The sequence below is a fragment of the Leuresthes tenuis genome, unplaced genomic scaffold (genome assembly GCF_036924035.1).
Source record: "Leuresthes tenuis unplaced genomic scaffold, fLeuTen1.0.hap1 SCAF_19, whole genome shotgun sequence".
Taxonomy (NCBI): Eukaryota; Metazoa; Chordata; class Actinopteri; order Atheriniformes; family Atherinopsidae; genus Leuresthes; species Leuresthes tenuis.
Window position 1 is genome coordinate 28,437,825 of NW_027325373.1, and position 19,670 is coordinate 28,457,494.

The 19,670-nt window shown below is 40.6% G+C and overlaps 1 protein-coding gene across 2 annotated transcripts in view; it reads left to right on the forward strand.

Annotated features, from left to right (window-relative positions):
• LOC140276844 (myocyte-specific enhancer factor 2C-like) overlaps positions 1-17,549 on the forward strand; it is a 41,255-nt gene extending 23,706 nt beyond the window's left edge. Inside the window, exons 5-12 of one of the 2 annotated variants that reach the window (XM_072371676.1) lie at positions 8,613-8,756; positions 8,832-9,018; positions 9,304-9,336; positions 9,912-10,069; positions 10,161-10,184; positions 11,746-11,875; positions 11,960-12,083; positions 13,195-17,549. In XM_072371676.1, coding sequence (XP_072227777.1) covers positions 8,613-8,756; positions 8,832-9,018; positions 9,304-9,336; positions 9,912-10,069; positions 10,161-10,184; positions 11,746-11,875; positions 11,960-12,083; positions 13,195-13,543 — 1,149 coding nt within the window. In that variant the 3' untranslated portion in view covers positions 13,544-17,549. Of the gene's footprint in view, positions 1-8,612; positions 9,019-9,303; positions 9,337-9,911; positions 10,070-10,160; positions 10,185-11,745; positions 11,876-11,959; positions 12,084-13,194 lie in introns of both variants that reach the window. The other variant, XM_072371675.1, reaches the window with a different exon arrangement.
• Positions 17,550-19,670: the final 2,121 nt, after the last annotated feature.

The following is a 19,670-nucleotide window of genomic DNA, read 5'->3' on the forward strand; positions in this document are numbered from 1 at the left end:
ATCAGAAGCGGAATTAATTCAGTTTTGTCAGATGTACCCAAATTGGCAAACTGGACCCTTTTTTTACACCCAGATCTTTAGTTTAAGGTTTCTTTCGTGCATTCCTTATGTTTTATGTTTTTGTTTATCATCCTGGTAATGGAAAAAAGTGGGCTTTATATCTTTAAAGAATCTATTTTCAGGCCCGTCTTGATTTTTGGAAAAAGGAAGCTGTTAACAAACGGTGAGCTACAGAAACTATGTGCTTCCTTTGAGTAGCAGCTTCAGTCACATTAATGCATTTTCTGCATTATTGTCTGTAGAGAAGGTTTTATTTTGGATAATTGGGTTTATTTATGCACCATATTGATCCTGCTGGCACCAACACTGTCTGAACTAAACTTGTGAACTAAACTCAAGGATGAAGTTTTTATGTGTGTCCACTGCAAGTAAAGAAAAACAACTTTCTTACTTTCCCATCTCTATCACTTCCATTCTCTCCCAAATCTGACCTTTTTGAACAAATGTGACCTAAATTAAAGCGAACTAGGCAGCAGCGGTCCTCCTATCATTGCCAATGGGCAAAAACTAACAGTTAATATGATAAACCAATTAAAACTGTTAACCGAGGTCACTATTAAGGTTTTTTAATGGAGATTGAGGCTATCCAATTAGATTTCTACTGGCTATTAGAGAGACTGTAGATTAAAGGCTTTCAAGAATTAGGTTTGAGGCACGTCGCTTTGTTGATTTTTCACACAGTTTATGCTCACTGTGAACACATTAACTCCCAGAAACTGGAAACACGCACAAGAGCATGAATCAAAACAATATGTTTTGGGACTGGTGTGACACTGTTGAAGACAAAAAGATTGAAACTGGTTTTTATTAACTTATGGAGGAGTGCAACAGGGAAAAAACAGTTTTCGATGGGGGTTGAAATGTTGGTGCTGGATGATATACGCCCACATAGCTGTGAGAAGGCTGCACACCAATGAAATATCTGCCAGACAGGAATTCAGGAGAAGAGAGGCTCCTTTGTTTTGGGTCATCTTTTTCTGTTCTCATGTGGCAGCTTGGCATGTGCCTGTTTGTGTGTGCAAACAGGCTGCAGGCCAGATAACTATCAGCTTATTGTTTGGTGTCCGTATAGCCTGGGAACCTTGCTGCTATTTTTGAATTGGAGGAGTTTTGCATTCCTTGCAGTTACTCTGTTAACCTTCTTTTGCTTCAGCCTGCTCGACAGCGTCTGTGTGTGTGTGTGTGTGTGTGTGTGTGCGTGTGTTTGTGTCAGACTCCTCGCTGTTTTCAGATTAGAAACAGATGAAGCTGACGCTCACACATGCTCAGAGTCAGTCCAGTTCCTTTGTGTTGGCTGAGATCCCTCCCTGCTAAATGGCTGGAAACCGGTAGTGGTCTAAAAATAGCCCAGAACACAGCTAAGAATAGCCATGACGGGCTGCGAGTGTGTGACTGTGGTTTGCTGTGAATGACTGAGTGTGTGCGTGTTACTGTGTGAGCCACGGGAGGAAAAAAAAGAAAAGGAAGAGAATCAACTTTAGGCCCAAAACCTCCCCCTCTTCCCTCCTTCCTTTTTCCTTTTCTGACCACTACAGTTTATAGCAGCAGATCAGGAGGAGGAGGAATGGATGTAGACTGAAATGTAAAGACCTAAAAACGGTTCATATACAGTTCCATGTAGTCCTGATCAGCCTCATTTCTTTCTGACTTTCTTGTAATCTTTAAAGTGGTCCTGATAAGTACTTTCTGAAGGTCTTTCAGAGTTTTTCTTTGGACATTTCTGCTTTTTCACTAATTTTCAGCCCTTGTACTTGAGCATTTTCAGAGAAATGTGTTTTTTCTTTGTGAAGCCACTTAACTCAAGGGATGAACCAGTGTTGTGTCGACACAGAACAGACAACTTAGCAAAGAAGCCATTTTAAACTGGATCTTTAGGCACTTTGTTACCAGCAGCCTGTCACAAAGACACATCATTTGTTCCCATTTCTTTAGCTGCATCTATGAAAAACAGCAAAGAAAACACAGTTTGACAGACAGAAAATAGGATTTCTGCAGCAACAAGGTGATTCCCAAAGAGCTATTAGCTGAAAACTTGGCATATCTCAGCATGGTGTGCAGTGTGTCCTTAAAACATTTGAGGAAACTGGACAAGTGGAGGACAAAAGAAGAAGTGTCAGGCCTAAAAAACTATCTCCAGCAGATGAACAGGATCTGAAAGTGATGTCCTTAAGAAAGAGGAAAAAATCCAGCTGTGACCTGACAGGACCTGAGAGATGCATCTGGACCTTCAGCTGATCCATCTACTGTTGGCCCAAGCCTCATCAGAAATGGTCTCCATGGAAGGGTGGCTGTCAAGAAGCCGTTCTTAAGGAAGGGAAACAGGGAGAAAAGGCTGAGCTGTGCCAAATGACACAAGAAGTGGACTGAAAATCAGTGGCAACAGGTCTTATGGAGGGATGAATCCTCCCCAGAGCCCGGACCTCAACATTATTGAAGCAGTGTGGGATCATCTGACAGAGAACGGAACAAAAGGCAGCCCACATCCAAAGAAGAGCTTTGGGATGTCCTTCAAGAAGCCTGGAGAACTATTCCTGAAGACTCCTTAAAGAAATGACAGAAAGCTGGTCTCAGAGGGTTCAGGCTGTGTTGGAGAATAAAGGAGCTCAGAGCAGATATTCACTTTAAAGCTGCTGAGAACTGAGAAAAAACTCTGGTTCTGCCTAATGTTTGAACATGTTTCATTTATTTTCTACATCTATTTTATGTATAGCTATATTTATCCTTAAATATATAAGAGGGACTTTCACAGCCCTGTACACAATCAACATTTCTTGTTTCAGCAGTAGAAGATGCTTTAAAAGCTTTTACTGATGTAAAAGTAGCAACAGAACGTTGTCAAAGGTTTGTCCCGCTCATATTTGGGTGACATTTACGTACATTGTGTCTGGTTAATGTAGGATGATGGAGTTCGTCTGCAGTCTAACAATCTGCAGTAGTCGGGTATTTTAGGCTTATTTTAGATCATTACATGATAAAGATGATGAATTCGCACTGTGCTCCTGGTGGTCGTGCCAGCGTTTATTTCCATGTTTCTCCCATGCTACATGTGAGCGTACATTACGGGCAGCCGAGCCGAGGCTTCTCCCTGATTGGCTCAGCAGCTGCTCAGAGACTTCAGTCATTTCAAGTGGAAACACTTGAGTCTCCAAACAGAACCAAACTAAAATTGTTCATACACCCACAGTGAGAACGGAGCTGCAGTGGTACTTTAGCGCCCCCTGCTGGTGACAGAAGGTCACATCACATGTTGAATGGCAGCACAGTTAGATTCAGTATGGGTTTATCACCATCATTAATATTAATCTTGTTATGATTAGTTCCTAACACCACAGATTACTGCTTGTTGATGCAAAAATGTAGCTTTTATGTTTCATATAATGTTTTTTCCCCTTTCCGTATCTGTAACAAAAGTAAACTGTAATTGATGTTTAATCATGAAAATAACTACCTTCTTATTGTCTTTCTCCCCAGAATCTAATGTCACTTTGAAGGTATAAGCCTAATGATCCTAATAGGGAATTGCAGCTTTTTATTGATATATAAAAGTGACAATAGCTAATTAATAAATCAATAAAAACTGTATTTTTCTTTGCCTTTTAGGCTTTGGAAGCAAAAGATTCAAAAGACTCGACAAAAATAAAGACTTATATGTATATAGTCTTACAACAAGGTGTACAGCTGGCTATAAAACAAATTAGGCCATCGAAGCATTACCTGAAAGCTTCACAAATGATTTAAACCCTTCAAAAGATTTTGCAGCAGTCAGTTGCCAGGTTGGAGCTCCAGCTGTCAGGCGTTTGGTTTTAGAGCTGAATCTACCAACCAATTTTTGCCTGCAACTCCTAAAAAAAAAAGCATACCCAAAATAAATCGAAAGCTGATCTTGAACCCCTTGGACTAGACGGCTGGTTGAGGTCTCTTTTGAAAGAGAACACTCTGAATTTTCCCGGACAACAGTCAGAATCTCGCTAAGTGCTGCTGTAACAGAGTAATATGAGCTTGAATACAGTGAGAGAATTTTATGTCTGCATCATTTTTCTTCCCAAATATGTGTCTTAAAAGTGACTTTAGCATAGGGCTGCGGACTGAAAAACTCAATGGGACTACAGCCTGAAGTCTTACCTAGTCCCACTTCAAATTTGACTGTAATACAACAAAAGATTTGTATTTTGTACTGGTTTTTCTAAGGATAGGACCAGGTGTGCCAAAGCAGTGCCAAAACTGTGCCATTTGAAGAGCCTTGGGAAAGAAGGCTGCTATTCCTGAACGCTTCAACATAAAATCATGATCTTTGGCTCCAATGTAAGGTTACACTTGGGACTGCCGTATCCCACATCCAGATCCTCTGTCAGTATTACTGACAAAGAGTAACAGAAGCACAAATACATTTTGTCTATAACCAGAGCTTTGTGCATACAAAAAAAGTCAAAACAGATAGTATGGTCAAAATGCAATTAGTTTATATACATAAATAATGTTTTGTTGGAGTTTTATCTTTTCTTAGAACTGTCAGGCTTTATAGGGGACTTTTAGTGTGTCCACACTTCTGATTGTATCCTGGATTACTATACATCATTGGAATCGCAAGACCCTTAGCTTTTCAATGGTATACAACATATTTAGGTGCATATAGGGGAGCTAAGGAAAACTCCAGATTTGCCCTGAAGTATGCAACGTACTGCCGTCGGGACATAAAAACGTTAAGGGGTTAATGTCAGCAGAGGGTTGGTGTAATGCAGCTTGTTGGATATAACAAGTGTGATGCACCTCTGGATTATCTGTTAGTGACAGCAGAAACTCATCCAGCAGGAAGGTCAGTTATCTCATGTAACTGAAGTCCTCTGATGATAATTAAAAATGTGATAAGTTGTGTTGTATTTACCTGATTTTAAGACCAGGTGAATACCAGATTATTATGTATTATTACGTATGTATTAGAACCGAAAGATGGATGTATTATGGTCTGTGTGTTGGTTTGTTTCGTTCTGGGGAACGTTAAGCGTGAACAAAGTGGATGAATGACTGAGCAGTTAGATACAAATCAATGTTCCTTTTTCTCTTCTACAGGAATAAATTAAGGTACAATATGTGACCTTTGGGGTTTGACCAAAGCTTAATTTCATTAAAGTTCTTGGAGAGTTGAAGCAACAAGAACCCATCATTTTTTTGTTCTAATTGGAATCACTTTGGTTAAAAGCTGTGGTACCAATGCCCTACTGGAGGCTTTTTCCCCTTTATTCTCCAGTATTTGAAGGAATACTGCATAGTTGTAATGCAATTGAAACAACGTCATGTTTTAATAGTTGATAATGAGCAGTAACACTTTCTCACAATAACAGGGACATGTTGCCTGGTGTAAAAAGCCAATTGACTCAATAACAATGTAATGTTTTCAGTTTAGGCTGAAGAGTTTCCTCTGAAAACTCAAAGCTGCACTTCCATCAGAAAATGTTCAAACTTTCTTTGTACAAGTGCTCCAACTTGAATAGAGTAAATTGCTCATTTATCTTGAAAACTGGCCATGCTTGAGATGTGATCATCAGCAGAACGTGCACCCAGTGTTACTATTTTAATCCATTTGTGAGGAAGTTTAATTTAACTTAAGATATCCATCCATCCATTTTCTACACCCCTTTTACTCCATCTCAGGATCCCAGCTGTCATTAAGTCAGAGGCAGGATACCAAAATATCAGCTGAAACAGAAACAAATCGTGCTGATAAAGATCATTTTAATTAGTATAACGAGAGCCAGACTGAGTCGGGGCTTTCTTTGAAATATGTGCGACTTTTCAGCCAGGTAGCAGTTTGTTTTAGGAAATCATGAGGAGGGTTTTCTGGAAACTTGTAGAACATTTCAAGCAGCTGTTTCTTGTGTCTCTTTACATAAAGCAGGGCTGGTAAATGCTTCCCTCTAATTTTGGACCAAATTTCCATCTGCTGCTAGAGCAGTTACTGTGGGATGTTGTAAAAGCTGCATGTCATGCTTTTTGGCACACACTTGGTATCGAAGCACACACACGTTGGTGCACACATGTGCTCGAAGCACCATCTGAAGTGGAAGTTGTGGAAGAGGAAGAGACCACCCACGTGAAAGAGAGTGATGGACGTGAGCAAAATCGATGGAAAAGCAAAAGAGTTGGATGGGATGTTATATTATAACCTCACCCTCCATCCATCCATCTTCTATTTTCTGTGTCCACACTAGTGGTAGATTTGATGTTTAAAATGACATGTAGCTGTAGATTTGATGTTTAAAATGACACGTAGCTGTAGATTTGATGTTTAAAATGACATGTAGCTGTAGATTTGATGTTTAAAATGACATGTAGCTGTAGATTTGATGTTTAAAATGACATGTAGCTGTAGATTTGATGTTCTTGTTGCCGTTTGATTTTGAATTTGACTTTAAAACCATTTAAATAATTAATTCTAAGTGTCTGCAGCACACCGACATGCTGTTCTTTTCTCTTAGAAGAGGAATTGTTTGCAGATCTGTGGCCACGTGAACATCTCACGTTTACGTGCATGTGATCAGAGGACGGAAACTGCCAAAAACAAACAGAATATATGTAGATGGCTCTTATTATATTAAAATACCAACATTAAAAAGAACAATGAAACAATTTATACAATAGTTAATACACTAAATGTTTTATTCTGATAAAATGCATTATTTTAACATTGTGTTAAAACGTCTTTATTTGCTGTCATTTCAGTTATTTTTTTTCTACAGTGTACCTAATTTGCATAATTTAGCAGAAACACAACAGAAAATAAGCTGACGAAAATAAACTAGAAATAACAAAGAAACATCTGATAATAAAATGATTAGATGTAAAAAAATACATTTTAAAATGAAAGCAGAACACACAAGTACAAAAGAGAAAGAAAAAAATGTAGAATTTGATCAAGAATAAATGATTAAATAAAGAAGTTTTTATTTATTTAGTAAATAAATGAGGGACTAGCAAAGTTTCAAATTTAAGCAAAAATATGATCTGTTTTACATTTCATACGTGAATTATTCTTAGTTTTATTCATTTAGTGGAACACAAATGTATTTATTGAGCTTTTTTTCTTTTTTGTGATGATGGCAGCTCTGTAAACATGCCAGGCACTTTTTCTCTGGGCCTTTTCTTTGTGGCACTGCACCTTAAAATGACCCTGTGATGCTAACCGTCAGCGGGATACCGCTGCTATGTGTGGGTGACATCACCCTGCAGCTGCAGCTTGATTGGCTGATCAGACAGATGCAGGCTGACACAAATAGAGCAGATACTTATTTATTTTGTTGCTGTCATTAAGGGATTTTGAAGGATTGTTTTATCCCTCAGTTCTAATCAGAGAATGTTAATTCTTTGAATAATCATCTCACGACTCATCAGAAATCAGTCTCAGGGGACATGTTGCTGCACATTTCGTCTTTTCCTGTAACTGAAGTCATACTTGTAAATACTTCCCTGTGTTACATTGAAAAAGGAAGATGAATGCACTGCTCTAACTGGTGGAAGTAGGCTGCTGGAGTCGGATTTATGTTTCAACAGAGCGGCCAGAGTGCAAGGGAGGGACGGGAGTGACGAGAAGCTCAGAGGAGCTTGGCAGCAAAAAATAGCCTTCTACGGCCATCCCTCCAGGAGCCATGCTTATATTGGTGGTTACTGCCTCCTCCTCCTCCTCTCACCACACTCCCCCTCCCTGCCACTAAAGCAAAACAGGTGGACATGACTGGGATGAGTGGGATAGCTGGTCCAGCCACTGTGTGTTTGATACTGCAGCAGCCATCCAGTGACAGACTGAACTAATGGGCTGTGAAGTGCTGAAGCAGGCCACCGAGAGCCAAACCACATACTGTACAACACACACACACACACACACACACACACACACACACACACACACACACACACCACCTGATACTTGTGTGAGAGATTTCACAACACTGACATGACACACATGCAACATTTCAGAAGCATCCTCAATGCAACATGTTTGCTTTTCATGTGTCAGAGATAAAGGGTGGCATGTGTGTGTTTGTCGTGTTGGAGCTGCTGTGTCAGGTGTGATTGGGCCCGGTGCTCTCTGCAGTCTGACTGCAAGACTCACTGGTGGGAAAGCAGATCAGATTGCGCCCTCTGGTGGTCAACACTGCTGTCTGCTTCCCTTCATTTTTGATCTGACAAATCTTTCAGACACAAGCTTTTGTAATTCACTAAAAAAAAGGCTGTTACAAAACCTAAACAAGGAACAGTTAAGAGACCTTGATCAGAGGATAAAGAAGTCTTCTAAAGAGTCTGTTCCAGACCAGGTGTGGCTTTGTGTACAAGTTCTAAGATTTTAAATTCAATTTTGAATTTAGTTGGAAGCCGGTGAAGGGAGATGAAAATTGGAATGATGCTGGAGCACCAACATTTGGACAGTTTTTGGACTAAGTGAAGACTGATACAGCAGGCTGGACATGAGAGGATGATGATAGGATTTAAAAAATTGACAGAAAATGACAGAAATGTAGAAGAAGTAAAGTTTGTGTGTCTTGTCTGCTCTTTCTAACCAGACGCTGCGTAAGAAGGGTTTAAATGGCTGCGACAGCCCCGACATCGAGGCTGATGACTCTGCAGGCCAGAGCCCAGAGTCGGACGACAAGTACCGCAAAATCAACGAAGACATCGACCTGATGATCAACAGACAGAGAATCTGTGTAAGTTCACATCTGCCGCTCAGCATGCTGTGTTTGAGTCGGCCGTTATATGACAGAGTCCTACTGCTCTCCCAGCAGGGTCTTCCTGCCTCCAACTACGACATGGGGGTGACCATCCCGGGCAGCAATCACAGCGGACTGCTGTACTCCCACCAGGGTATAGGGGGCGCTCTGGGTAACCACAACCTGCTGCCCATGTCACACTCCTCCCTGCAGAGAAACAGCATGTCGCCCCAGCGACCCTCCAGCACAGGAAATGCAGGTGTGTTTATCATCCTCATCATCATGTTATTTCAGGTTTCCTCTTATCATGTGAGGTGTGATGGTTCAGTTTTACAGATTATTGTAGATGAGAAAAGAAGAAAAGCTCAGATCGGAGTCGTGTTTGATCCGATGTGGGTTGTGTTCTCAGAAACTCAACGTTTCTTTTTCAGCTGTAATACTCACAAAAATTCCATTAAAATATGTAGCTAATGAATGTTATATCACTGGAAATGTAAAAATCTGTAAAAGTAAGAGTTGCTTTGATGTGTGTTTCTGTCTGAAGGACTGATGGGTTCAGAACTGAACAGCACTGTGGGTAAGTCTGTCGTCTTATTTCCTTCAATCAACCACTCAGGCCTCAGTTCAGGTCTTTATTTTTCACCGTCTTGACATTACACAGAGAGACAGAACTTAAAAAGGGACACTAAAATGTTCTAACTGAGCTTAATTATTAGATTAAAGTCTGTAGGCAACCATGGAATCACAAAACAGATCACTGTCTGAGACGAAGATCAGAATGAAATGTTTGTGGTTTCCAAGCTTTGTTGCCTTCTCCTTTTCTTCAGTTCTGTCCTGTTTTTATCTGAGTGAAATGACCCAGAAGTATCTGAGCAGCAGCCATGATAAGAGCTGTTTAAATTCTCTAAACACTAAGGAAAGGAGCATCCTTTATGAGAGAAATTAGATCCTTGTGACTGCAACTTTCATAGCAACGCTTGATTTTTGGGTAACTGTGTGATAAGACTACATTGGATCTAAAATACTTTTTGTAGAATATTTGTTGAACATTTTCCTCATTTCTTTGTCTTGACCTTGTGAAAAACATCATTACTTCTCTGTTATCACCAGGTGATGCTCAAGTTAAAGTTAAAGCTGCATCGTCTCTTACAGGAAACGGCACCTTCTGCACCTCCCCCGGGCTCATGTCACCGGGCGGCGTCTCCAAAAATATGCAGGACAAGAGTCCTCCTCAGATGAGCATGAGCTGTAAACCCGACCTCAGAACGCTGATGCCCCCCTCTAACAAGTGCACCAACATGCCGACTATTGTGAGTGACTCCTTCTCTGTTACACTTTTGATTTCATGAGTCAGTTTTTATGCAGAGACTAATTTTAGTTTGTGCTCTAATGCTGCCCCAGTGTGAGGACTTTGACCTTATGTTGGTAAGTAGCGATCAGATTTCAGTAGTTTTCAGCAGGGAGGGATGTTCTGACAGACCAGCTGCTCATTAACCAACAAAATATCTCCATCAAACACACGAAGCTCTCTGACTTCAGTTGTAAATTCTGCTGCTGCCTGACACTTTCCTTGCAAATGAGTGCACTAAGTGGTCTTCAGAAGTTCAGATAAAACTCCATAAATGAGCTTCTGCCATGAGTGCCAGTAAAAGTTTTGTTAAATCAAAATCCATGTCCTAAATTTAGATAATTAACTTGTTTTTCCTCAGTTTGATTTATTTAATTCAGGAGCCAATAATTCACAATAAATAAATGTTAAATTCTGCATTTTTCTACCAAGCTGAACAAATCTTTTATTGAATAAAAGTTTTAGTGAATAACTTTTGGTTTCCCTCCAAAGAGACATCTTTTATGGAATGTCATTCTGGACAATATCAAAGAAAAATAGTCAATTTAGTTAAATAAAACTTGTATTCTGATGCTTTTATTTTCCAACTCTGATCATTTCAATTCAGTTTTATTTATAAAGTTATCAAGGCACATCAAAAATACAGTCCAATTAGAATCCATTCAAATCAAATTCAGTTCATTCCAAATCAGTCCAATTCATACACAGCCAATTAGATAAAGTTTCCTAGCTAAGGAAACCAGCAGATTGCACTGAATCCAATCCTGGGCGTGCACGAGGCGACTGTGGAGAGGAAAAACTTCTTTTTAACAGGAAGAAACCTGCATTCTCCCTTTGTGAGTCGGAGAAAGTTTAATCATCAGAAAACAACTTGAAGCTTGTGAGTGTGGAGGTTTTTCAATGTGAAGCCCTCACTTGGTGGACGGGTCATGGCTCACTATGAGAGTCATTGATTAGTTAAAATGATATATTTATTAATACAAAAAAGACCCAACTGTTCTGGAAATGGGGTTTGTATTTAATTTCTGTCCAAAATAATTTTATATTCAGATTGCATTCCATACATACAACAGCTCTGCTGCAGATGTTAAAAAAAAGGATTTTATTCCATAAATTGAGATGGAAAATGTTCAGTAAAAACAGAACTGTGAACTACTATTCCTGAAATAGTTGTTAATATTCAGTCTCCACGTTGAAGCCCACACATTTTCCATTTTCCTTGTGTTTTTGGTACCAAATTCTACAGATCTTTCATGGGAATAACATTGAAAATACTAAATAAGTAGGGAAATCCTAAAAAACTGCAGCCCTTTGTCAGGAATAATGCACATTTTGTCAGGAATAATGCACATTTTGTCAGGAATAATGCACATTTTGTCAGGAATAATGCACATTTTGTCAGGAATAATGCACATTTTGTCAGGAATAATGCACATTTTGTCAGGAATAATGCACATTTTGTCAGGAATAATGCACATTTTGTCAGGAATAATGCACAGTTTGTCAGGAATAATGCACATTTTGTCAGGAATAATGCACTGTGATACAACACTGTTTTATTTGGGAATCTGCAGATAATCGTTTCACCTGAGTTGATTTGGTCTTTGTGTTTCTGAGTGTTGTTCCTTTTCTTTGCAGAACCAGAGAATAAATCACTCCCAGACCGCTCAGACTCTGTCCACCCCAGCGGTGTCCATTGTCGCTCCGGCTCTGCCCGGTCAGGGGATGGGCGGCTACCCGTCTGCGCTCTCCTCCTCGTACGGCACAGGTGAGTGCAGCTGATCTGCTCAGCTGGAGGCTGCCTCGTGTAGGGCGTCTTTAAGAGGACCGTCTTTGTGTGTTTTCTCCTCAGAGTTCTCCCTCGGCAGCGACCTGTCCGCTCTGTCTGGGTTTGGAGGCTCTGGTCTGGGATCAGTGACGAGCTGGCAGCAACAGCAGATACAGAATCTCCAGCACTCAGCGCTCGGACACATGGGGTGAGCCCAAAAGCAGCGTGTACGAGCGTGTTCACACCAAACGTTAAAAGTGATCAGATCTCAGTTTGTAGATAAACACGTGTGCTGTGTCACTAAGTCAGCTGAGCATCGAACAGAACATCGGTAGGTCCACTGATGTTTTACATTTACTGCAAATTATTTCCAAGAATTAGATAATCTACTTAGACTTTACTGGCTCACCATCAGACCACCAACCACGACTCCTCTGATCTGATTGATGCACAACGGGTACAAAAGGGAATCTGTTGAGTAAACTCTCCTATAAAGCATCCCAGTTATCAACTGATCGATATTTTCCTGATAAAAAAATTTTTTTTCATTGACAAGTCTCAAAATGAAAATTTAGACCCTCCAAAAATAGCTTTTTCACCATCTCCCACAGATTTTTTAAAGCTTTTTTGGGCCGAAGTGTCCTTTATTTGACAGGAAACGGGGAAGAGAGACATGCAGAAAAAGGACTTGAACCCGGGCTGACTGTAGCAGAACCACAGCTTCTGTACATGGGACGCCTGCTCAGCCAGCAGTGCCTCATCTTTCATTAATTCTCCCTCATAAGTCCAGTTTGCATGGAAACATAGAAAATACAGTCCACCTTCTGAGCTTTTGATTGACACCTCACAGGCTGCAGGAGCTTCGTGTTGTTTCAACAGGAACCGACCAGTCTGTGTTGTAAGAAAGTTAGTTACCCTTTTGTGCTGTGAGGTCAGCAAGCTCATTCAGGGGGAGGAGCGTTAAAAGGCAACTCCCAGGACCGACAGGTGCCTTGAAGCTGCACTCACATCTGCTCTGGTTACAGCCTCTGTAGACCTTTTTTACATAACAGACGAGCAGGAGGGTTTGTGTAAAAGTTACATCCTGGGAGTTTGGGTCATCATTTGTTCCTGAAACCAAGAGTCATGCTCATCGGTCTGCACTGTCATCCTCGTGGGATTCAGTTGACTTGTTTAGGGTGTGTTTGATGTGGAGGGTTTTCTGGTTTCTGCTTAATGAAATTTGATAAACATGTCCTGGGTACGTTTGCACCTGATCAGCTCACCCAGGACACATGTCAGCCTCAGGTCTGAAACGCCTCCCCTCCTCTTCCTCACAGGAACTTGTGCCAGAACTCAAACATGAACCTCCCATCCACTCATCAGAACCTCCACATCAAGTGTGAGCCGGCCTCTCCTCCAAGAGACCGGAGCATCGGGATGGTCGGCGCCGGACTCGGAGGATGCGTGACCACAGCTGGCTACTCCATCGCCGGTCGGGGGCCTCACGAGTCTGGCCATTCCCCCGGCGACAGCGCATCCAGCTGCGGGAGCTCGTACGAAGGCAGCGAGGAGCGCGAGGATCACCACGGCAACGACGGCTTCCTGCTCCGACCTCTGACGAGTCAGGATGAGCGCCACAGCCCGTCAGTCAAACGGATGAGGCTATCAGAAGGTTGGGCAACATGATGGGAGCCACCCTGCGGCCTCAGGGGAGGGGGGTGGTAGTAAAGTTACCTTACAGTGTTATTATTATTATTATCATCATATTCTTCTTGTACTGAGTGCGTGTGCTTAATGTGTAACGGTAACATGTACACGAGGGAGGCTTTTTTGTACGGTTATAGTGATATTCTGCTGCTTTTAACAACATGTGCTGTAAGAAGGCCTGAAGCAGAGTGAAGACTTATTACAGATCAGGATCAGTACACAAAACTGGGAAGTTCGACTTGTGTCAAAATATTTTCAGTAAGAAGTAGAATCTCAGAGCTTTGTGTCTACAAAAAAGTGACAAGAATTCAAATAAAACCAGTACAATCGATCAGATTACATCCAAAACCTCAAATTTAAATGTTACAAACAGTCAGAATCTGAAGGGAGCTGCCTTAGGTTAAGACAGAGGGAAAAAGATCCACCTCCCTCCCATTTCTGTCCGTTGGGCAAAACACCCAAAACATCTGGTTCTCATCGGCAGTGTGAACGGTGTCCATTAAATGCTGCTTGCTTTCCACAGCTTCTTCAAGGTTGTTGTAACATCTGATTTTATCACAATTTTGAAAGAATGTTTCAGTTCCCAAATTTCAAAATAGGATATGAAGAACTTTAAAAACTACAAAAATGAATAAGCATTCAATAATGATTGATTTGATCAACTGATCGTATTATATTTGATCCTTTTAAGGAACACCCTTAACTTTAAGTGTTTTCTTTAAACGCAAAATCTAAGGAGTGTATAGGTATGTACAAGTATTTTGGTCCCGATTCGGCCCCAACTCTGTTGAAATCTAAAAAAGCTTTTGAATCGATGCAAAATAACGGCGCCAAATGAGTCAGAAAACGATTAAACCTTAAATACAACAGGCCAGGTGATGTCATTTAAACCTCAGATTTGATTTAATGGGAAACTTAAATTTCCCTGAAAAACATGAAAACTATTGTAATAGAGTATCACTAAAACGTCAGTATGATGCGTTTAAATATCTGAGCCACATCTCAAACCTGGGAATTATTAAATCTACTTAAACCAAAGATGGAAAAAATCTGGTGAAACAAATTGATTTTCAATTTCCATCTTTTACAACACATTGAAGTTCTTCTAATCTGAATTTGTATGAAAGTAAAGCTTTTAGATAAATGTAAATCTTTGTTCAAAGCTCCCAGTTTCTCTGAAGTTTTTTGGACACATAAGTTAAACTTTAGAGTCTTTGAATATCATGTGCTGACGCAGCTGGAGGGTTCATCAGTGTACATTTACGGCTTGTTTTATGTGTGCGTGTTCGGGTTGGGGGGGGGTTGTAAGTTAATAACATGGAAAATGCACATGTACGCTTATGTATGCAAACTAACTAAAAGGTGAAAGTGAAGAAGTCTGGTACTCTGAACAGTGAAGCTACTGGTGACGTGGATTCCTGCAGGCGTGCTCGGTCCACAGTTACACAAGCTGTGTTGCAGGTTCAACAGTTTATATGCACACATATTAAAGTATCGCACGGTTAAATGCGAATGTATGGAGGGTGAAGAGTGGCAAATTAAACAGGTAGGAAAAGAGTGGAGGAGTAAGTGCAGGAAAGGGGCTTTCAACCAGCAGAACTGGTCCGGCTCTCGTTCATTTAAACCAAAGCCGCATTAACTAAGGAACTAAAGTCTTTGTTCGAAATAAGAACAGGCACAAATGGACGTGTTTTAAAATGATAGAAACAAACAAGCTGCCTGACAGCAGCGTGGAACTGCTGCTGCTGCTGGTTCGATTGCAGTGGAAGAGATGGAGAAACAGGAGGTTTTCGTGGGAGTGAAAGGATATGCAACAGGTTGCACAGGAGAGAAGCTTCAGAGAATGTCACGTTTATCAGTGAGAAAAAAGTGGGAAATGTGAGAAAAAACTATCCAAATGCACCAAACTGTGGAGGCAAAGAGAAGCAGTGACGACTGATTCTCCCAAGAAACGTGAAAATGAACCACCACAAAACACCTGCTGGGTTTTTTAAGAGCTCTCATCCAGGAGACGTCTTCATATAAGACATGTAAGTTCTGCAAATTAGGGGAAAAAAGCCTTTTTTAACTTTTTAATATTTAGATTTTCAGGGCCCACAAGTTAACAGTCTTTGAAGTTGTTTAAATGAGTCACTTTTGAAGCTTAAAATAGTCTCATAACGAAAGGTGCATTCCATAAAACGTTAGGTCTTTGATTTACTAAATGTAGTCAATTTTAAGTAAATTAAGTTGGAAATTGATGTGTGGGCGAAATCAGACTACATAAATGGATCGTTCCTTTTACATATTTCAACATAAAGGGTTTTGTAGTGGTTCTATTTCTCCGTTTTCTTTCCAGTATACTAAAAAAATGGTGTTTTTTGGCCTTGTTTCTATGATAAACAAACAGCGTGTGCCGTTTTCATATCGTACTCTCGAGTCCTCATGATGCACACACACAGTTAGCATGTGCTGATAGCTTTGAAGATTTAGTGGTCAGAGTGAGGAACCTAAAAGCCATAACTGAGAGGATGGAGATGCTTTACTGCACAGGAATAATAGTGTTGTGTTTTGTAACAATGAAAGTTTCCGATTTTTCTTTTTGGGATGTCTGCTGTTCTGTTTAATGACAGATTGTTTGTAAAAACAGCAGCTGGAAGCACAAAGTTCTCTTACATTTCAGGGATTTTACATCAGCTTGAAGTTAAACTGAAGTGTTCAGCTGGTGTTGGACCCAACAAGAGCTCACAGCAACAAACGGAGCGCAAACATGGCTGCTGTCTGTCTTCACTATTTATTAAATATAAATTTGTTAGTGTTAGCACTTGGGTAGTTTATTCGAGGATTGGAGCATTCTAAAACCTCTAGTGCAGTAAAATTAAACAGAAATTTTCTAGCAAAATGGCCCCTTTTAGCAGACTGATTCTGATTCTGATTCTGATTACTGATTGGTCAAACTTACACTTCAGATTTCTACAAGCTCACAAGATGATTAACAAGAAAAACAAAGTTCTGACACATGAATCTGTTCAGTTTGGGGGTTTTAGGCCTCAAAACAGTTTGTTAAATACAACCACGAGAAGAGCTTCAAGGGAAAATGTGTCTTTGCTTTTAGATCTGACTCAGCGTTTAACACCCTGCTGTGGACTGTAACAGCCACTTCTTTCTGTAGTTGTGGGTTTGTGCTGTATCTGAGCCGGTCCGACACCAGCCACACAGAAGCTGAACAGACGACCTGCAGGGCTGCAGACTAACATCCACTTTTATTTTTTTGTAATTGTTGCAGAGGTAGAAGGGGCTGAGGGTTGTTCACATTTGAATATTTTGGTTTAAAACTGTATATTTGGAGCTCAAACCCTCAGCCGCCTCTGTCTCAACTGTAAATCCAGCAGCTGAATTGACTCGTTAAAATCTCTGCCGCTGTTCTGGACACACACGGCTGTTTAGTGACAGACGGCACAGGGCAGAGCCTCTACACTCTCCCCTTTTACAGAGCTGGTCTTTCTGCATCACACCCAGCTCAGACAAAGGACACGAAAGCCAGGAGCTTGTCCTCGTCAACTGAGTTTGGGTGGAGGTGGAAGCTTATGTTAAAAAGGAAGGTGGAGCGTGAACTAACCACAGTGTGAATTCCCAAGTGTGCACATGTTTTTGGTTTGATTCTTTAATTGGTTACTTATGAAACCTTGCCAGATCTGTACCTCAAAAGCGCCAATAAAATCATATTAATTTTATTTTCACCAGGTGACATCAGTGAATGTCGTAGAAATGTACACTTTGGGCTGTACATCCCCCACTTTATATGCACTACTGCTTCCAATAACGACCACATAGATGTTCTAAGATTGTTAGCGGCATGAGCTGGCCTTTTGTCGCCACCAGGAGACAAAGCTGAATAAATTAAGTGCACCTCTGTTACAGATCATGTACAGAAATCCCTCACTCAGAAATGTGGTAATATTTGTATTTTGCAGGAAAAATAAATATATACGGGCTCTGTAAGAAATGTGTCTGTGTTGTCTTTGTTACTTCAATTTCTTGCTGTATTTAGAATTATTTAAGGTTCTCTGTCCAGACTTTTATTAAACTACTTACTATAGCTTAATAAACTCCCCTTTGGAAGGGTTATCAGGGCAAGTATGGCGGATACAACTCGAGCCACTTTATAAGTTAAGTTTTATTGCGTGCACACACACAATAAACATTCACGGCATGACTGCTACAGCTACACTAGTTAGTTAGTTAGTAAACCTGAAATGCAAACTCAAAACTCCAAAACTACTAACTAATGAAATTATACACTCATTCACTGTGACGTTAATTCTTGATGTAACATACTAGCAATGCTTAACTCACTCACCAACAAGGCGAGTGAGTGCATACACACACAGACTGGAGACCAGGAATGATAACAAAACAAACCTTAAAGTAACATGAAAGATAATACAGTCATCATCGCTGCAGTAACCTGGTTTGATTATAATGTATGAAATATAAACATAAAATTCATTTGGGATAAAGTGGTACAGTAAATGTGCACACTTATTGCCTCAAGTACTCAAGAACATAGTCATAACACTTATCACTTATAACAATATATATACATATATAAAGCAATTGTTTCTTCTGCTGGAAAGTTCTACATTCCCATAGAGAACCAAAGGACGAACACTGCATTTAAGGAGCCTCACGCTGTATATATACATACATACAAACACACCGACTGATCAGGTTGACCAGCAGGTGGCGATGAATGACTATTAACTGTATGATGACACCCCTCAAACTTCCTGCTGAACTTCAACACGGATGTGCAACACATTAAGGGCTGCAGCTTTTCATTAGCAGGTAACAGCCTTCAAGAGCTGCAAAAATCTTGTTTAATTCATTGCCCAAATAGATTGATAGATTGATTTTGTCATGTGTCCTTCTCAGCTCCCCAGACATACAGTATTTTCTAAAAAGACACCAGATCCAGAGCAGAAACATGAACTACATCTGCAGATTCTCAGTCATCGAGGTCATGGTCATTGAAAGAGTTTAAATAGAAGCGAGCTGAACTTCTTGTCTTTACTCTGCCGACATCCACACGGTTCTGTTTGTGCTACATTTTGGGTCAACAGCGTCAAAACTCCCCATGCATGAGAACATGATCTGTTTACAGAACATAGTTGAGGTATGAGCAACTCCTGCAAAGTCTCCCTTCAAAACTGTTTTATTTATAAAGCACCAAATCACAGCAAATATCATCTCAGGCCACTTCAGTCCAGTTCAAGCCAATTAAAATACAATCATTATTCAATGGTCCAATTTATACAGAGCCAGTTAAAAACAAGTAGCCCAGCTAAGGAAAACAGATTGCACGAGCGTGCACGAGGTGACTGTGGAGAGAAAAAACTTCCTTTTAACAGGAAGAAACCTCCGTCAGAACCAGATCCAGGAAGGGTGGCCATGTGCCTCGACCAGATGGGGGTTTAGAGGACAGGAAAGAGGGAGCAACAAGCACCATAACACCTGGTTAGGGATACCTGCTGAGAAGGAGGACAAAAATAAGGACAACAATAATGTTGTCCTTATTTTTGTCCTTATTATAAGGTACATAGAAAGTAAATAGAGCAGAGGGAGGAGGGGTGCATCATGGGAGGTCCCCCAGCAGTCTGGGCCTTAACTATGGGATGTTTCAAGGTCACCTGAGCCATTCCTGAGGTAGAGAAGATGTCTTCTTCCTGAACCCAATCTGGCAGCTGGTTCCACAGAGAGGGGCCTGATAACTGAAGTCAGCATTCAAGTTTGTCTGCTGTGTCTGGTGTTTTTTTTTCATGATTTACAGAAATTAATACAGAATTTCAGGCCACAGACTTGTGCAAAGTGAAAATGTTACAATACACAAACCACACTGTTAAGGCCACATGTCTCTGACCCACAGAACGATCCGTCTGTGGGTTATAGGAGTGTTACCACCTGTGTGTCTACATGTTTTGGTCCAGGGCCACGGCCAACATTTCAAAGTGTGCAGGATGGGTTGTTCGTGAGAAATAGGATTTCTGCCAACTGATAACGACAAAGGAATGAAACCAATCAATTCAAAGGAGCTAACAACTTAAGAAATTTCACCTTCTATGTGTTG